This window comes from Aulonocara sp. 'chitande type north' Nkhata Bay, linkage group LG5 (genome assembly GCF_057382095.1).
Source record: "Aulonocara sp. 'chitande type north' Nkhata Bay isolate Kocher_YH1m ecotype deep benthic linkage group LG5, A_spYH_male_GT1.1, whole genome shotgun sequence".
Classification (NCBI taxonomy): domain Eukaryota; kingdom Metazoa; phylum Chordata; class Actinopteri; order Cichliformes; family Cichlidae; genus Aulonocara; species Aulonocara sp. 'chitande type north' Nkhata Bay.
Genome location: NC_141348.1, coordinates 11,857,634 through 11,872,064, shown reverse-complemented (window position 1 = coordinate 11,872,064; position 14,431 = coordinate 11,857,634). Strand labels below are relative to the sequence as shown.

At 43.6% G+C, this 14,431-nt stretch overlaps 1 protein-coding gene across 10 annotated transcripts in view; it reads right to left on the bottom strand.

Moving 5' to 3' along the window:
* Positions 1-14,431, bottom strand: part of LOC147329919 (band 4.1-like protein 1) — a 104,577-nt gene that overhangs the window by 23,927 nt on the left and 66,219 nt on the right. Inside the window, exons 8-19 of one of the 10 annotated variants that reach the window (XM_086291333.1) lie at positions 14,027-14,114; positions 13,796-13,948; positions 11,271-11,368; positions 10,298-10,473; positions 9,853-10,082; positions 9,440-9,478; positions 8,876-8,920; positions 7,358-7,507; positions 6,122-6,208; positions 3,064-4,467; positions 1,190-1,240; positions 245-604 (exon numbers count right to left, since the gene is read on the bottom strand). In XM_086291333.1, the coding sequence (XP_086147459.1) occupies positions 245-604; positions 1,190-1,240; positions 3,064-4,467; positions 6,122-6,208; positions 7,358-7,507; positions 8,876-8,920; positions 9,440-9,478; positions 9,853-10,082; positions 10,298-10,473; positions 11,271-11,368; positions 13,796-13,948; positions 14,027-14,114 (2,881 nt within the window). The remainder of the gene's footprint in view (positions 1-244; positions 605-1,189; positions 1,241-3,063; positions 4,468-6,121; positions 6,209-7,357; positions 7,508-8,875; positions 8,921-9,439; positions 9,479-9,852; positions 10,083-10,297; positions 10,474-11,270; positions 11,369-13,795; positions 13,949-14,026; positions 14,115-14,431) is intronic. The other 9 variants (XM_086291335.1, XM_086291334.1, XM_086291339.1 and 6 more) reach the window with 9 other exon arrangements.

Genomic DNA, 14,431 nt, shown 5'->3' with positions numbered 1-14,431 from the left:
TGCAAGAGGTGCAATAAATTCAAAGAAACACCAACAAAAATAAAATGGGTGAATTACAATTAATACATAAGAATGAGTAGAACAAAAACTGAACACAATAAGGAATCAACAAAATTTAAGGAACACATCATGGTCCAAAAATAAATAAAAAATACAGCAGGGGGCTACTGAAGTCCAGCCAGGCAGGGTGAAGCCAGTGGGTGATGATGGCGATGAATACGTATAAATGCGTTCATCTGTCTACCTCATGATGCATTCCCTCCTCAGGAAGCCTCTCCTCCATGGGAGACTTGTCCCGGGAGCCCATTAGACGGGCAGAGTAGAACCTGGAGGTCTCCTCAAAGTCCTCCCGGCCCACCTCTGGCTGTCGCTCCCTCTCTCCCAGTTCGGGCACACCCTTAGAAAAGTCCTCGAGGCCCGAGTGGAGGTCAGTGATGACAGTGAAGTCGACCTCGGCCTCCAGGCTGGACGTGGAGCTGACCGTCATGCTGGAACACTTGCGTTCGATGCCCAGGTGGGGTTCCTTCATGCATGCCACGGTGTCTCGTTCCTGCTCCTCCTCCGAGGCTATGCTCGGCTGAGGCCTCCTCTCCCCAAACTCCTTCTGGTGCAGGTACAGACACAGGATCAAAACTCTGGCATCGCACAGCTACAGTGTTTTGAATGGAGATGGCAAGAAATGGGAATCATCGATGTTATAGAAGCAACTTGCTACTCAAGCTAGCCATTATCCATTAGTTTGCAAAGTCCTGTTGAAGACCCTGAGAGGAAAGTTTTTTGCCACTGCATCCTTGACGTTTTGACAGTGAATGTGATGAGGGCTGGACCTAACTCCAAAAAAAACCAACCCGGCTTCAGACATAGTGGTGTGCATATTCCATCTAGCTCCAACTACCTAGCTACCTAATAAACTAGCTACAATATGTTTCCTTAAACAGCTAGCTTACTAACATTAGCAATGCAACAGCTAGTCTTCTGCTAATATAAACACACGACTTTTCTTGTATCCAAAGCTCTGACAATCCACTTACAGACTCACTCTTGTTTTGGTAAAAGTAGCAACTTGAACGTCACATACATTGATAACAGGTAGTAAAAGCTGCAGTCAGCTACGAGACATGCATCGAGGGAGGAAAAGAGAAAAATGGACAGAGGATATGAAGGGTGGGTTCAAATACAAATGAATAACCTTGAAGTCAGCAAATGGCTCTTCATATATAGCAGGAGTAGAGACAGGCTCCTGCAGAGGGAAGCAGAGGAAAGAGCAGAGAGAGGATCTCAGGGTTAGCACAAGCTGGAATGGAGTGTGGACTGACTGACACAGCAGTGATTGACTGGGGTCTGAAGATATGAGCCCAGTGGGGTTCTGTGCACAAAATATTGCAGCGTAAACCTAAACTGGGATCCTGAAGGGTCCAAATGTAAATACAAAACACAAACACACTAGTAAGTTTGTGCTATTAACTCAAACCCAAGTTTAGGTGAGAAATTCAGCCAGACCCAATTCAAGCCCGCTGGTTCTGACCAGTCAGATCCAGTCAGGTTCAGAATGGATACCAGCACAAATTTCAAGGACTGCTCTACAGTGACAAAAGCAAACAGCAGTAGAAGTTTAGAGGACAGAAAAGCAACCACGATATCTACAGCCATTTGTTGTAGTTAGCAGAGGCAGGGCAAGAAAATCATGCACTTTGTATAACGAGCAGGTTTCTGGTAGTAAGAGCAGCCACTCATCCACTAACTGAGAAAGTGTTGCAATGGTTCACCGTGAATTTAAACACAAATACAGTCAAATGATGTTGTTACATTTCTGATTAAATTTTTTTTTTTTAAAAAGGTGCCGTGATGCATTTCAAAACCTGTCAAAATGACTGGGAGAGTGGGTCCACGTGTTTGGAGGAGCACCTTAATATTTTCCCAGCCCCCCCCCCCCTCTCCCACTTCAATCAGATCTTAATGTGATTGTCACTCGCCAGTGAGGTCTGTTCGCACACTGAGAGCTACGCAACACCTCTCTCCTCATGCCTGTTTAATCCAATATATGCAAGAGCTTGACTCAGATGAAAAGGTGGGGAATGATGAAAGCTGTCATGTCTATTCACTCCAAATTCCTTTCATTCCGGTGCCAAACACGTGCAAGCTCCCAATGATACCAACAGTGAAATGAAAGCAGCAAATCTGACTGTGTCAGGCACTGAGCTGTGGTGTCTGTTTGCTTGCTGCCTGCTGGGCTTTCACAGTTGGAGGAACTGGTGTGTTTAGAACACCGCTGGGCTTTCAATCCAGGTGAGGGTAAATGGAAATAGTGCAACGCATGATTTCTGATTTATTACCACCCATGTGACGGATCCAGCGACAGTTTGTAAATTCTGAGTAGTTTTTTTTAAGGGTTATCAGTTTGATGTGGTTCCTCAATCTTTTGCGCACAAACCAATTCTATACTCCATTTATCTCTAATTTTGGAAGATATTAGCTCTCTAACAAAGTAATGGATGACAGTACACCCCCACCCTCTCCTTTCACAAATGAGTGATTTAATTTCTAACGTTCATATGCAATAAATCGCTTATTTTGTATTTCCAGCTTGGAAATGACATGGAGATGAGGATAAATCATCGGAGCGGCGGTAATATGTGAGTCTGCCGCCCTCTGACAGAGAACAATGTGAGCTGGGAGGAAATTTCAGGTTCAGCAGCTGAAAAAGATGAACCAAAACACCGAAACATGACTTTTTTTTTTGCGTGTGTGTGTGTTTAAACTTTCACAGCCAGTGTTGAGCTGTACAGATTTGCCAGACAGTGTGGTGCATGTCAAAAGGCAATGGGAGGGGGGGATAAACTGGACTGCCTTATGGGAAAATGTCCACACTTTTTGACTGCCACAAGACAGAGCAGAGGTACGGCTCCGCCTGCTCTTCATGCAGGCACGAACAAGGCAAGATGGATGAGTGTTTCAAGTCATTGAAAACGTAGAAAAAAGAATAATGGCGTGCTCATGCTGAAGTCTGTCTGAAGCTCATGCTTTGTTTCCAATGACTGAATAGCAGATGCCAAGAGGAGTTACCGAGTGTCTCTTTTTGGCCGCGTCCAGGCTCGGCTCCCTGCTGGCGTTTCTGCTGTTCCGGAGTATTAGCACGGACTCTCTCGCCTTCTGTGTTTTCACCGGCGGCGCTGGAGGGGCCATTTTGGGAAGCCCCGAAACCTTTGAGCTGAACGACTGGCTCTCCGCGAACACTCTACCACACTGAAAGCTATCGTCTGGATGCTCGATTTTAGCAACGCCCTCCAGATCTGACGCGAACGCTGGATGAAAGTTGGAACCGTCGGTCCAGCTGAGGTCTGAGGATCCCTCCGGAGAGCCAACCGACCACCGGTATTCTCTTCTGATCCCCCGTCTTGGATCGTCCTGTCCCGTATGGTCCCTTTCGTCCTTGGACGTGACGCTCTTCGAACGCTCCGGCTTGAGAGGAACAATCCTGGTTATTTCCGACTGGTAGCTGCTGCCTGACAGTCGGTGGAGAGACGTCCTCTGACCTCTGTCGCCCAAGAAACCCTCAACATCCTCTCCTCCAGAGCTACTGACCTTCCGTTCATGTGTCCTGACCTGTCGTAGTTTAACCTCTGCTAACTCTTTGTTGTCAATGAAGCCTTTCCCTCGCATCTTCAGCACACACTCTCCTTTAGACCCTGAGAATGAGCTATCATGCTCTATTTTTCCAGGTCCATTCACTGAGCCTAAATCGACATCTGCTGTCCCAACAAGGCTCACTTTTTTCTTTACCTGCTCTGCTCCTTGGGTGGAGACCTCCCTGCTTTCTCCAACTAATTTACCCTCTTGTTTGCCGTCTTTATAGACCCTGACCAGCTGATCCTTTTCTAAACCCTGATCATCTTTCATCGTTGCGACTGGGGGCGACTCGCAATGATTTCCTCTCTTCGGTGCTGTTTCTGAGTTGTTGTCTGAGTCCGAGCCCTCGTTTTCGTCTTCGGTGGAATCGCTTCCTCCTTTCCTGTAGACGAGCTCTGTGGGCATTCCCAGGTTTAAGCTCTGGGGTCTCCTCTTTTTCCTCGGTTTAGAAGCCGTGCGCTCCTTCATGTGCCGCAAGCCCGGGGCTGCATCGCTGTTCGCCTCAGGGTCTGAGGCTCGAGCTGGTTTGCTTTGAGATTTGTCTTGAAACGAGTCGGCATTCTCGGATAATTGGATCACAAAACGTCGAGGCTCAGAGCATACATCTGCCTCTCTGGACGATTTTGTTGATGGAAACTCATCAATATGGCTTTTCATTTCTTTTCTGTCATACCCTGCTACCTCCTTATGCATCATCTTGCTAACGTCTATCTCTTTTTCCAGACCCTTTTTCTCCCATGAGGAATCAGGTGTGACAGATTTGTTCTTTTCTTCAGCCTTCCAGTCATGGTCTTGTTGATAAGGTTCTTGTTTTTCAATCAATACCCACTCCTCAGAGCCCTACATGTTGGTATAGATTAAACACAGTTAGACAAGCACAGCTACTGCAAACAATCAAATCTAGACAAGGACTTCAATCCAAGAAAAGGGCCCAAAATTTACATATTGGAGTTATAGTGAACATTGGTATTACCTATTCAATATGCATTTCTTTAAAACGGTAAACAAATCACCACCCGAGTACCATGGGCAGACCTTTGTGCTGAATCGGGTCAGCCGGTCTTGACATTTATTTAACCCAAAAACAGTCATTGAAATTGCGCTGAGTTTAATTTGATTTAGTCTAAATTTAGTCCAAAATGGATCTCCCATTGGGATCACATGTAACCCTGATAGACTCACATCAGACACTGCAGAAACCTGTTGAAAAGATGTAAAGTAATAACAATAATATTCATTTAAAAAGACAAACTTATCAGATGTTGCTACAAATTGTCTTTCAGGCTGTTGAAAAGCCTCATCTTTTGATATACTCCCACTAAATCTACAAAACATCACATTTATTAGCTGAATAAACAAGTTTAGTCGTTTTTTTTTATGTTTAACAACTAATTCTGGGCCAATTTAGACTTTTTTCAAAGGAGTAAAAAAATGGCTGACTGAGGGACTTTGGAGGAATTTAACATAAACAAGGCCATTTTTAGAAGTGTGGCAATAATTAAAAATAAAACTTTATGAAACACAAAACTCTAGTGAGTGTAGCATAAAACACCCGCACCATAGCTTGGATACAATAACTTCTAAAGGCTCAGTGCCTTTGCTAAGTCTAAGTCAGACTAGGATAGTTGAATAGGGCAAACAAAGTATCCTCACTGCTTTATATTGCCAGTGAGTCATTACAGACTCTAACAACTCACCATGATAGCATTAGTACAAAATATAAGCCCTTCTTTCCTTTTTGAGTGCCACTAGTCAGAGCAGGTGTTGCTGATTGTTACCAGGGCAACATCAGTAAGAGGCTCGAGTCCGACAGGGGGTCGTTTTTTGTGGCTGTAAATGACTCGGTATTTATTTTTCTGAAACAGTCAAACTTACAATAGACTAACTGTGAGTAAAATGAAGACACATCTAACTCTACAGACTAGTCTAATGTTTCTTTGTGGACTGCTCCTCAGTCCTGCTCTGTGTTTTAGGGCACAATGTTTAGGCGCTATTACAGTCCAGACAGTATAAAGGATAGATGTAGCAACCGTGATGTTGGTTGGCAAAGTCCAGTTAGGAAGACTCAAGATGAGCTTTTCCACCATTGCCATCTTGACAAAAATGGGGCAGAGCTGACTGAGAAACCGCACGCTCGTTGCCTGTTGACTTGAGATTGACAGCTCGTTATGCAATGAGCATGCGGTCTCATACTACAGGTACTTTTTTTATTTCTAAAGGACCGCAAGTCTTTCTGCAGCTACAACTATCATAATCCAGCAGCCTTCAGATGGAATCCAGCTTTAAGGTGCTCCTGCTTTGGCTTTATGCATATCAATTGTAACAGACATTATTATTGAAACTACTTTTTTTGTCATACGTCATAGCAAAGTCATCTTTTCAGCAAGTTTTTGCTGGGTGGGGAAAGACAGCAGTACATAATAGGAATTGCACTGCACCATGCCAATGCTACAAACAGTAAACTGTGAAAGAGAAAGAGTGAGAGATGTGCAACCTCAGGTGAAGTCACCAGAGTCTTCTGGACGAAACCCTCAACAGACAGGCTGTTAACAGGTTCCTTTCCCATTGCCCGGCCCACCGACTGACCGAGACGAGGCAGAAAAGAGGGTTTAAAAGAGAGAAGGAAGAACAGCCATTAGAGCAATTCTGTGAGACACAACTTCAAGCAAAAGGCAGAAAGAATCAGTGTTAACAGGATACAGGCGAGTTGTTCTAGCAGAAACTTTTTAATGAACTTCAAACTAAAATCATGCAGCTCCATGTACCTGACAGCCACCAAATCCACATAAGCAAATCTGGAGGCATTTGCAATGCAAAAAGATTTTTTTTTTTTATTCTGCAACAACATCAAAGAGCTGAGTTTCACTAAATCTCTTGGAAACAGTAAAGAGCAGCAAGACTTTCCCAGCTTTCGAATGTCACTCAAACAGAAACAACCCCGACCTCTGGAATGAAGCACACAGCAGATTACATTTTCTGCCACAGACAACATTTGACATTCTGTGGTTATAATCTGATTGTGGCAGACAGCAGATGAGAGATTGTCTGAAGGCAACTTAGGCACCAGCAAACACTATCCTATCTGAAGAGGCCAATCTCATCTTTAAAAGCCCTATTACCACAATACCATGAAAGCTTGAGAGATTTTGTGATCTAGCATAAAGAAAACGATCTAACTGTTAGGCAATCAGGGGAGAAAAAAACGACTGATGATTAGTTCTCGAGTGCCTCGCATTGAGAAAATCTCAAAAACATCTCGGATCTAATCTCTTCAAGATGTTTCCTTGTGTGCTACTTGTCAGTCATCTTCAAGCACCTCGGAGATATTTAGAGAATTATCCTGGTATTCCAGAGAAAAGGTAGAAAGCAATTCATTACACGGCTGTCCTAAAATAAACAGGGGATTTGTATGTTTGTTTCCGACTGCCATGATATTGGAGACACCTGTTTGAAATGCCTGCAGGGAAAACAGAATCTATCTTCAACAATCACGCTCAATCACTATGTTTCTTTAAATCATATGACCGTGCAGTATCTCTTTAGGCTAATGAAGCAGTTAAAAACCTGCATAACGAGCACGAGAGCGAGAAGTGGAAAGAGGACACTGGCACACGGGAATATCGATGGCCTTTAATGGAATGTCAAGTTTTAGAGGTCGCTAGATTTGAGATATTGGCCATAATGGACCTGAAAGCCCTCCACAGCTCCCCTACCCTCATCCCCCACTCACAGCCTTCTTCTCTGGTGTGCTGGTTGGGGAGGTCGCTGACAGACGCTTCTCGCGGTTCATCAGCTTGCTGTTGGGCTCCCTCAAGGCTCTCTTTAGCTCATTGATGCTGGCCTGGTGCTTCAGCAAGACGTCCTGCGACTTATCCAGAAACTAGAGAAGAGCAGAAGATAACAGTCCATCAGTCTGTCATGAACACCTGAGACTTGTATGGCATGTATGGGAACGTTGTGAGGTAATACTTCATGTACACAGGGAGAGGAGGCCACGCAAACTGCTCGCATTTATGCCAGTTAGAGATTCCGCTAACATTTTGGTCCTTTGTGCTGGTGTTCACTGACATTTAAGATGCTTATTGAAGCTACAGCATGGCTTCAATAAGTTACGACAGAATTAGCTTTCAAAACACGAATGAGCACAACAATCAAGGCACGCACTGCAAAGAGGATGCAAGACAAAATGAATATGAATAATCAATTAATGCCGTTCGCTAATCAAAACTCAGAAAGCTCTCTTTTTGGAAGATTGGACAACAGCTACAGGAAACAAAACAAAACCCATATTCCTTCACCTGCATAAACAGTATTCTGCAGTTCACCTGAAGAAACGGCTGTTCAGAACAGGAACTTATACTGTTTCTAGTGCAACATCCCCTCTTTGAGCTTTTCAGTTCCACTAACAGTATAACAGGTAAATATTTATCTGATAAATGCCCCCTACAGATATAACTGCACCAATCATAACATTATAAACTGTGACAGGTGAAGTGGATAACACTTATTATCTTTTAATCCTGTCACCTGTTAATGGGTGGGATATTTTAGGGAGCAAATTAGCATTTTATCCTCAAAGTTGGTGCTTTAGAAGCAAGAAAAACAGGCAAGGGTCAGGATCTGAGCAAGTTTGATGACGTTTAAACTGTGATGGATACACCACTGCGTGAGAGGATGTCTAAACGCAGCTATAGTAGGGTGTTCCTGGCCTACAGAGCTCAGTATCTATCAAAAGTGATGGTGAAACAACAAAGGCGATGGGCGGCTAAGGCTCATCGATGCACGTGGGGTCAAAGGCTGTCAACAGACGAGCTACTATAGCTCATACTGCTGAAAAAGTTCATGCTGGTTCTGATAGGTGTCAGAATACAGCAGCATTTTACAATATGAAGTGTTGTTGATGTTTTCAGTGGATGTTACTGTGCTTAAAGTAGAGCTTTGAATGAAGGACTTGTAATACAACCTAAAAATGGAGAACTTGTACCAGCACATTCACTTAAGTCGAGCATCTGAGTGCTTTTCCCAGAGAAGAATGCACCGATGCTGCATTACAGGCACTTAAGGACGGGGAGAAGCTCACGTCTATCTCTGAAAGCAGTGCTAGAGATTTGTTGCTGGATGTTTCAAATACCTTTTAAAATATATAAATAAATCAAATATAAACTGACTGAAAAGATGCGGGCAAACCTCAGTCTATTAAAGGCACACACGACAAGAAGCACAAGAGCCAAAATCCAAGAACCTGTACCTCCTGTTTGTGCCGAGGAGTAGTCTCCTGGTCCAACTGAGAGAGCTGAGTTGGTTGCAGGACAATGGGCGAGCAAGAGAGGGGGTCAAAGGTGAAGAGTGCGGGGCAAGAGAGTGCAGGAACAAGGCGGTAAGCCGGTGAGAGGACAAGCAGGCAGACAGAAAGCAAAGATTTAGCTATCAGATACACGTATCATGCTGAGACAGATTCTGAAATGAGAAAATAAAGCCATCCCAGTAAATTTTGAACATTTAATAAAACTATAAGCATTACAGCCATATCTAAATCTTAAGTGAACCTTTACACCTAATTCTGACCATCAGTGTCTTTCAAATGTTTGCTGGGATGCCAAAGGCCACTACAGCCTTTGGATCACTTGTTAATGTGGTGCAATGCAGTATAGCTTTTTTTGTTTGTCAGTGATGACAGCCACAGGTACAGAGACAAAACCCAGTGGGAGATATGCAGAGAGGGCGAGGAACAATTAACAGACACAGTATTTATAATAAAGACAGCATACAGACAGACAGACAGACAGAGACCAAATCACCAGACACCAAATACCTCCTGTTTACTGTCAACTGGTGACCCGGCCTCCTCCTTCTCGCCAGCAGGAGTTTAAAAATAGAAAAAGCATGTTAGTAAACAGAGGCACGGCTCGGGTCTGCATTTGTCAGCATAATGAGAAAGGGTTAAAAACTGTAAAGCCGTTAGCAGGATTTATGAGCAGTGCAGAGTAAGCATGTAAGCCTGAGTGAAAGGAGAAGAGTTAGTGAATGCTAAATCCAGCAAAGCTGCCACAGCGTTATGCCCCTGCTGGATAAACCTCAGCTGGACTGAGACGCTTGCACTGCACCTCTTTACATCATCGCCTCCCTGCACTTAAGCCAGAGTTGTGGGCAAGGTGACTAAAAGTGTGCGTTTAGCCCTTCTGTCATTGGAAACGCATTAAAGCTCCATCGGGAGGTCTTTATTACCATGATCTCTTTTTTTCTGCTTGGAGTCACGTTGCCGTCATGGTCTTTGTCCTGCTCCGCCTCCCGGCCCTGCTCGTGCTCCTTCTCCTCTTCGTCCTGTTCCAAACTTGGCTCCAGCTCTGTTTCCTGCTCGTCCCCGGAGGGGCTGTGCAGCCGTCGGTGTTCACTGATGCTGCGGTGAGAAAGGCCGTCGTGGTTCTCGCACATGGCTGATACCGGCCGTGAGAACTCTGTTGGTCAGACAGATGAGAAGCGTTGGATATTCTGGGAAGGACACTTAATTTACTTTCTTCCACAGATGATGAGAAAAGGTTGTCTTTGGCTTAACTTAGTTTAGCTTCACATGCTGTTCAAAGGTAAAAACAGTGTGATTTACAACACTACTCTTTGAGCAAAGTGAAGCTAGCTTTTCCTCCCTGAGAAGCCTTCATGCTGCACTGCTCACCTCCATCCAAGCTCCGGGAAAGCAGATACCTCTTACTGGTCGACCGCTCGAAGTGAGGAGCAGGCCGGTCTATGAGAGCACTGGCCTGCCTGGTTTGAGCCTGCGTCCTTCCGCTGTATCGAAACTTTGAACCCATCACCAAGAATCCCTTAGGAGGAGGCTCAGGAGATACCAGCCTGTGAAACAGACTGTGATAAGCAAGCAATCTAGATCTCTCAAAGGCAAAATACAGAGATATGTGGATTACTAATAGCTGAATAAATTATTTCAAGTCCAACTTAAATAAATGTGCATCATGTTTTCAGCTTCAAATTCACAGATTCAAGCTTCCCATGGATTGAAATGGTTCCATTTATTTGTTCACAGAAAGATTTATTCACACCTTTCATAAACTCTGGTCCATTGTTGATCCATATTTGTTGATCTATATTTGCCTGTTCTAATGAAACCATTACAATACAACAATTGCTGACCAGGAAGAGTTCTACTATTTTCTTTCCTCTCTCCACCCAACTGGCCACAGCAGATGGCTGCCAGAGATGTTTTCCTGTTAAAAAGCAGTTCTTTCTTCCCACAGACACCAAGTGTTTGCTTAACTGTTGAATCTTGGAGGTTTTCCCTTTAATATCTCAGGGCCTTACCTTACAATATAAAGTGCCTTGTGGTGACTGTTACTGTAAACTAGCTTGACCTTTAGGGTAAAGCTAGACTTCTCCTTTATCACTCTATAATACGTACATGCAATTGTAACTGCGTGCTATCACATAGAGAGCTGTATCATGCAGTTCATACATGTGTGACCTCTGTAATGCTAAATCAGTATATAAGTTAAGTTTACTAGCAAAGCCACGGTGACCATGGCAGTAGCCCGAGCGACTGTGCCTAATGAAGCTGTACACAGGGAAGTGTTCGGTTTGCTTTGATGGCCATCGAACGAAAAACCCTCCAACCATGAGAGCGGATCGATTCTTACCGGAAGAAGGTGTGATGCTCGATGCAGACCTTCCACAGCCTCTTGGCAGCTCTGTGGTTGGGGAGCTTAAAACCAATTGTACTTTCAAACTGTTCATACTAGAGGGGAGAGAAAATATGGAGAGACGGGGAAGGTGAGAGCTGAAAACACCACCAGGGTATGTTTACTCTGTTTTGCTAAAGGGCGCATCAATTTGTTGGACGAACATTTAGAGAGAGTCCTAAAAATCTATAAATATACAGCATCTCATATCTGAATGATCACTGGAGCCAATCAATAAAAACAGTCCTTGTTTTGTGCTTGCAAAAAACTGCTGGCACCAAACTTATGTCAATATATAAGCTACCTTATTATTTACATATATTCTGCAGACTGGACAGAGGGCAGCAGGTCAGAGGCAGGAAGGATAACATGCAGTGTTCAGAGGCTGGGAGCAAATGAGTGGAAAACAACTTCATGGCTCTATATTTACACTCTTTATCCCTCTGTTCTGACTGTGGCTGCAGCTGCAGCAGCTCTGTTAAAAGACTTCTTTCTTTGGCTCTATCACAGGCTCACTGTGCAGCTCTGTCACTTGACTGGGTCTCGCCCAGACAGCCTGACACTTTGAGGCTCAGCATGGAGGATAAGCTGCAGCACAATGACGAGGGCCAAAATAGAGACCCTTATAATAGAGGTATAAGGCTGTGTTTAGTGTGTGTGTGTTCAGGCTGGTTATTGTTTCCTTTATGACTCCTTTATATATATATATATATATATATATATATATATATATATATACAGGGCTCTAGACTAACTTTTTGCCATGGTTGCACTGGTGCGCCTAAAAATAAAATTTAGGCGCACCAGCACAAAATTTAGGCGTACAAGCACAAAAGTTAGGCGTACCCAAATCTTTTAACTGCATTACTTAACACCGCAGTAAATGCAGTGCATCATATTGTCAGCTTGGCTGTATCTTAGCCAGGGAAACTGGTCAAGCCACTCGATTCGAAATTTATACATTTTCTCACTTTTACTTTCAGTGGACTCCGGCTGGGAGTCGATCGTATGTGGCTCATTTTCTGATGCCGTCTCCGGACCAGTGTTTGACAAAAACAGAGAGGTTGATGGCTCCGTGTCAGAGCGCTGGCTGAGAATTTTGGACTGATCAGGTCTTAACTTAACGAAAAAGTTATCAATTGTTCTTTTCATATTTTCTCAATACCAACTTCATAAACTTCTGACCTGGGCTACTCACCCTTCTCTATCTGCCCGCACTTTCAAACGTAAACACAAGTAGGTCTGCAGGAATATCTGGACCACGGCCAATCACAGAGGTCCCCGCCTCTGAGTATCTCTGATTGGTTTAGAACACGACATGGGCATAATGTGTGTCTGTTGTTGAACACACGGAGACTTTCAGGGTTGCTGAAACTTTTTTTCCGAGAAAATACTTGGTTGCATCGGTGCAACCAAGTATTTTTTTTACTTGGTCGTACCGGTGCAACCAAGTATTTTTTATTAGTCGCACCATGGAGAAATTTGGTCGCATTTGCGACCAAATTGGTCGCACTCTAGAGCCCTGATATATATATATATGTATATATATATATATATATATATATATATATATATATATATATATATACATAAAGGAAACAATAACCAGCCTGATTTCAAATATCTTACATGCTGTATATAAAATATGGGCATAACTCAGCTCATACAAGGTCATAGTCCATAAACTTGGTCATAACTAAGTTTATGGGCTTGATCTGTAGTTGTCAGCATGTAGATTTGAATAATTCTGGTCATCATTAAAGCTGTATGGTAGTACTAGGGTAGCAGCTGCTACCCTCTGAGCATGCCGTGTCAGCCAGATCACCTCCTCGCTCATTAAAACACCAAGATAGTGACACCCAATGGGATTTTACTGACAAATGGGTGCTGCCATTGTGGCCAGGCACGTCCATCTACTAACACCTCAAAAGCTCTCGAATTTAAGTTCTTTATTTCATAAGCTACAGGTGCACAAACGCCCTGTAGTGGCCTTATGGGGCGGGTCAGGCAACCGGTAGAGACTATGGAAATGTACAAAACTATACTTCCAGTCCTTGTGTTACTTAAAGCTAGCACAATGGTGGCTGTAGCAAGGAAATTCTTAAAATTGAGGCTCACATCTCCCTTTGGTTATGCACACATTTGTATGAAGATTTATTGTTCTAAGAGTGCACCAAGATCCTAAAAACCAAGAGCCCCATTTCCTTTGATTGTTGTATAAACAGACTAGTTCAGGCATGTCATACTCATACTCATTTTAGATTGTGGGCCAGATACAGCCTACTTTGATCTTAAGTGGGCCAAAGGAGTGAAATTTCTCTTTCTGTTAGTTTAAAGACATTTTTCATTTGAAAAAGCTGCAAAACTTTGGAAAAAGTTTTTCCAAAAGCCCTGGAAAGGGCCGGATTGGAGTCTTTCGCCGGGCCAATTCTGGCCCCTGGGCTTTATGTTTGACCCTCCTGGTCCTTAACCATAATGCGTACTTCTCCAGGTCTTATCTTGATGTAGAAGTTGCTCCTCTTGTATGAAATCTTAAGGATCTTTGGCCAGGCAAAGCGGTTGATCCTCAGCCTGTCACGGTAAATCAGCAGGCCATTGGCACAGACACCAAGCATTATTTCAATCCCCTCAGAATCCTGCAGCAAACACAGACAGAAATTATTCAGGAGTGCATTCATGACACCTGAAAATCAAAAAACGCCAGAATAGCCAACCTTAGCATGATGGAGGTCGACTCCGTACATGGACAATTTCTTTGCGTTCTCCAAGAAGTTCATTTCAGCCTCTGCTGGAGTCATCCCCCTAGAATAAGAGCAGAATAATAACAATGCTGTAGCAGACTTTCTTAAATAAAAGATCCAGAATGGTGAACAGCGGGAGCAGTATTCGAACATGCTTGATATATTCTCTTCTAAGTTCCTCCCATCAAGTACTTCATTTGGGAGAATGCCAAAAAGCAGTGCCACAGCATCACCATGTGAATTGAGAAGTATTGTCACACTGGCAAGATTCACACTGTGTACATTTCAGTGACAGACGGCATCTATCAGCAATGTGCATGATGAAGTGTTTTTGATGCAACTGAAAACTCATCAGATGATCACCCTAAGACACTTGTG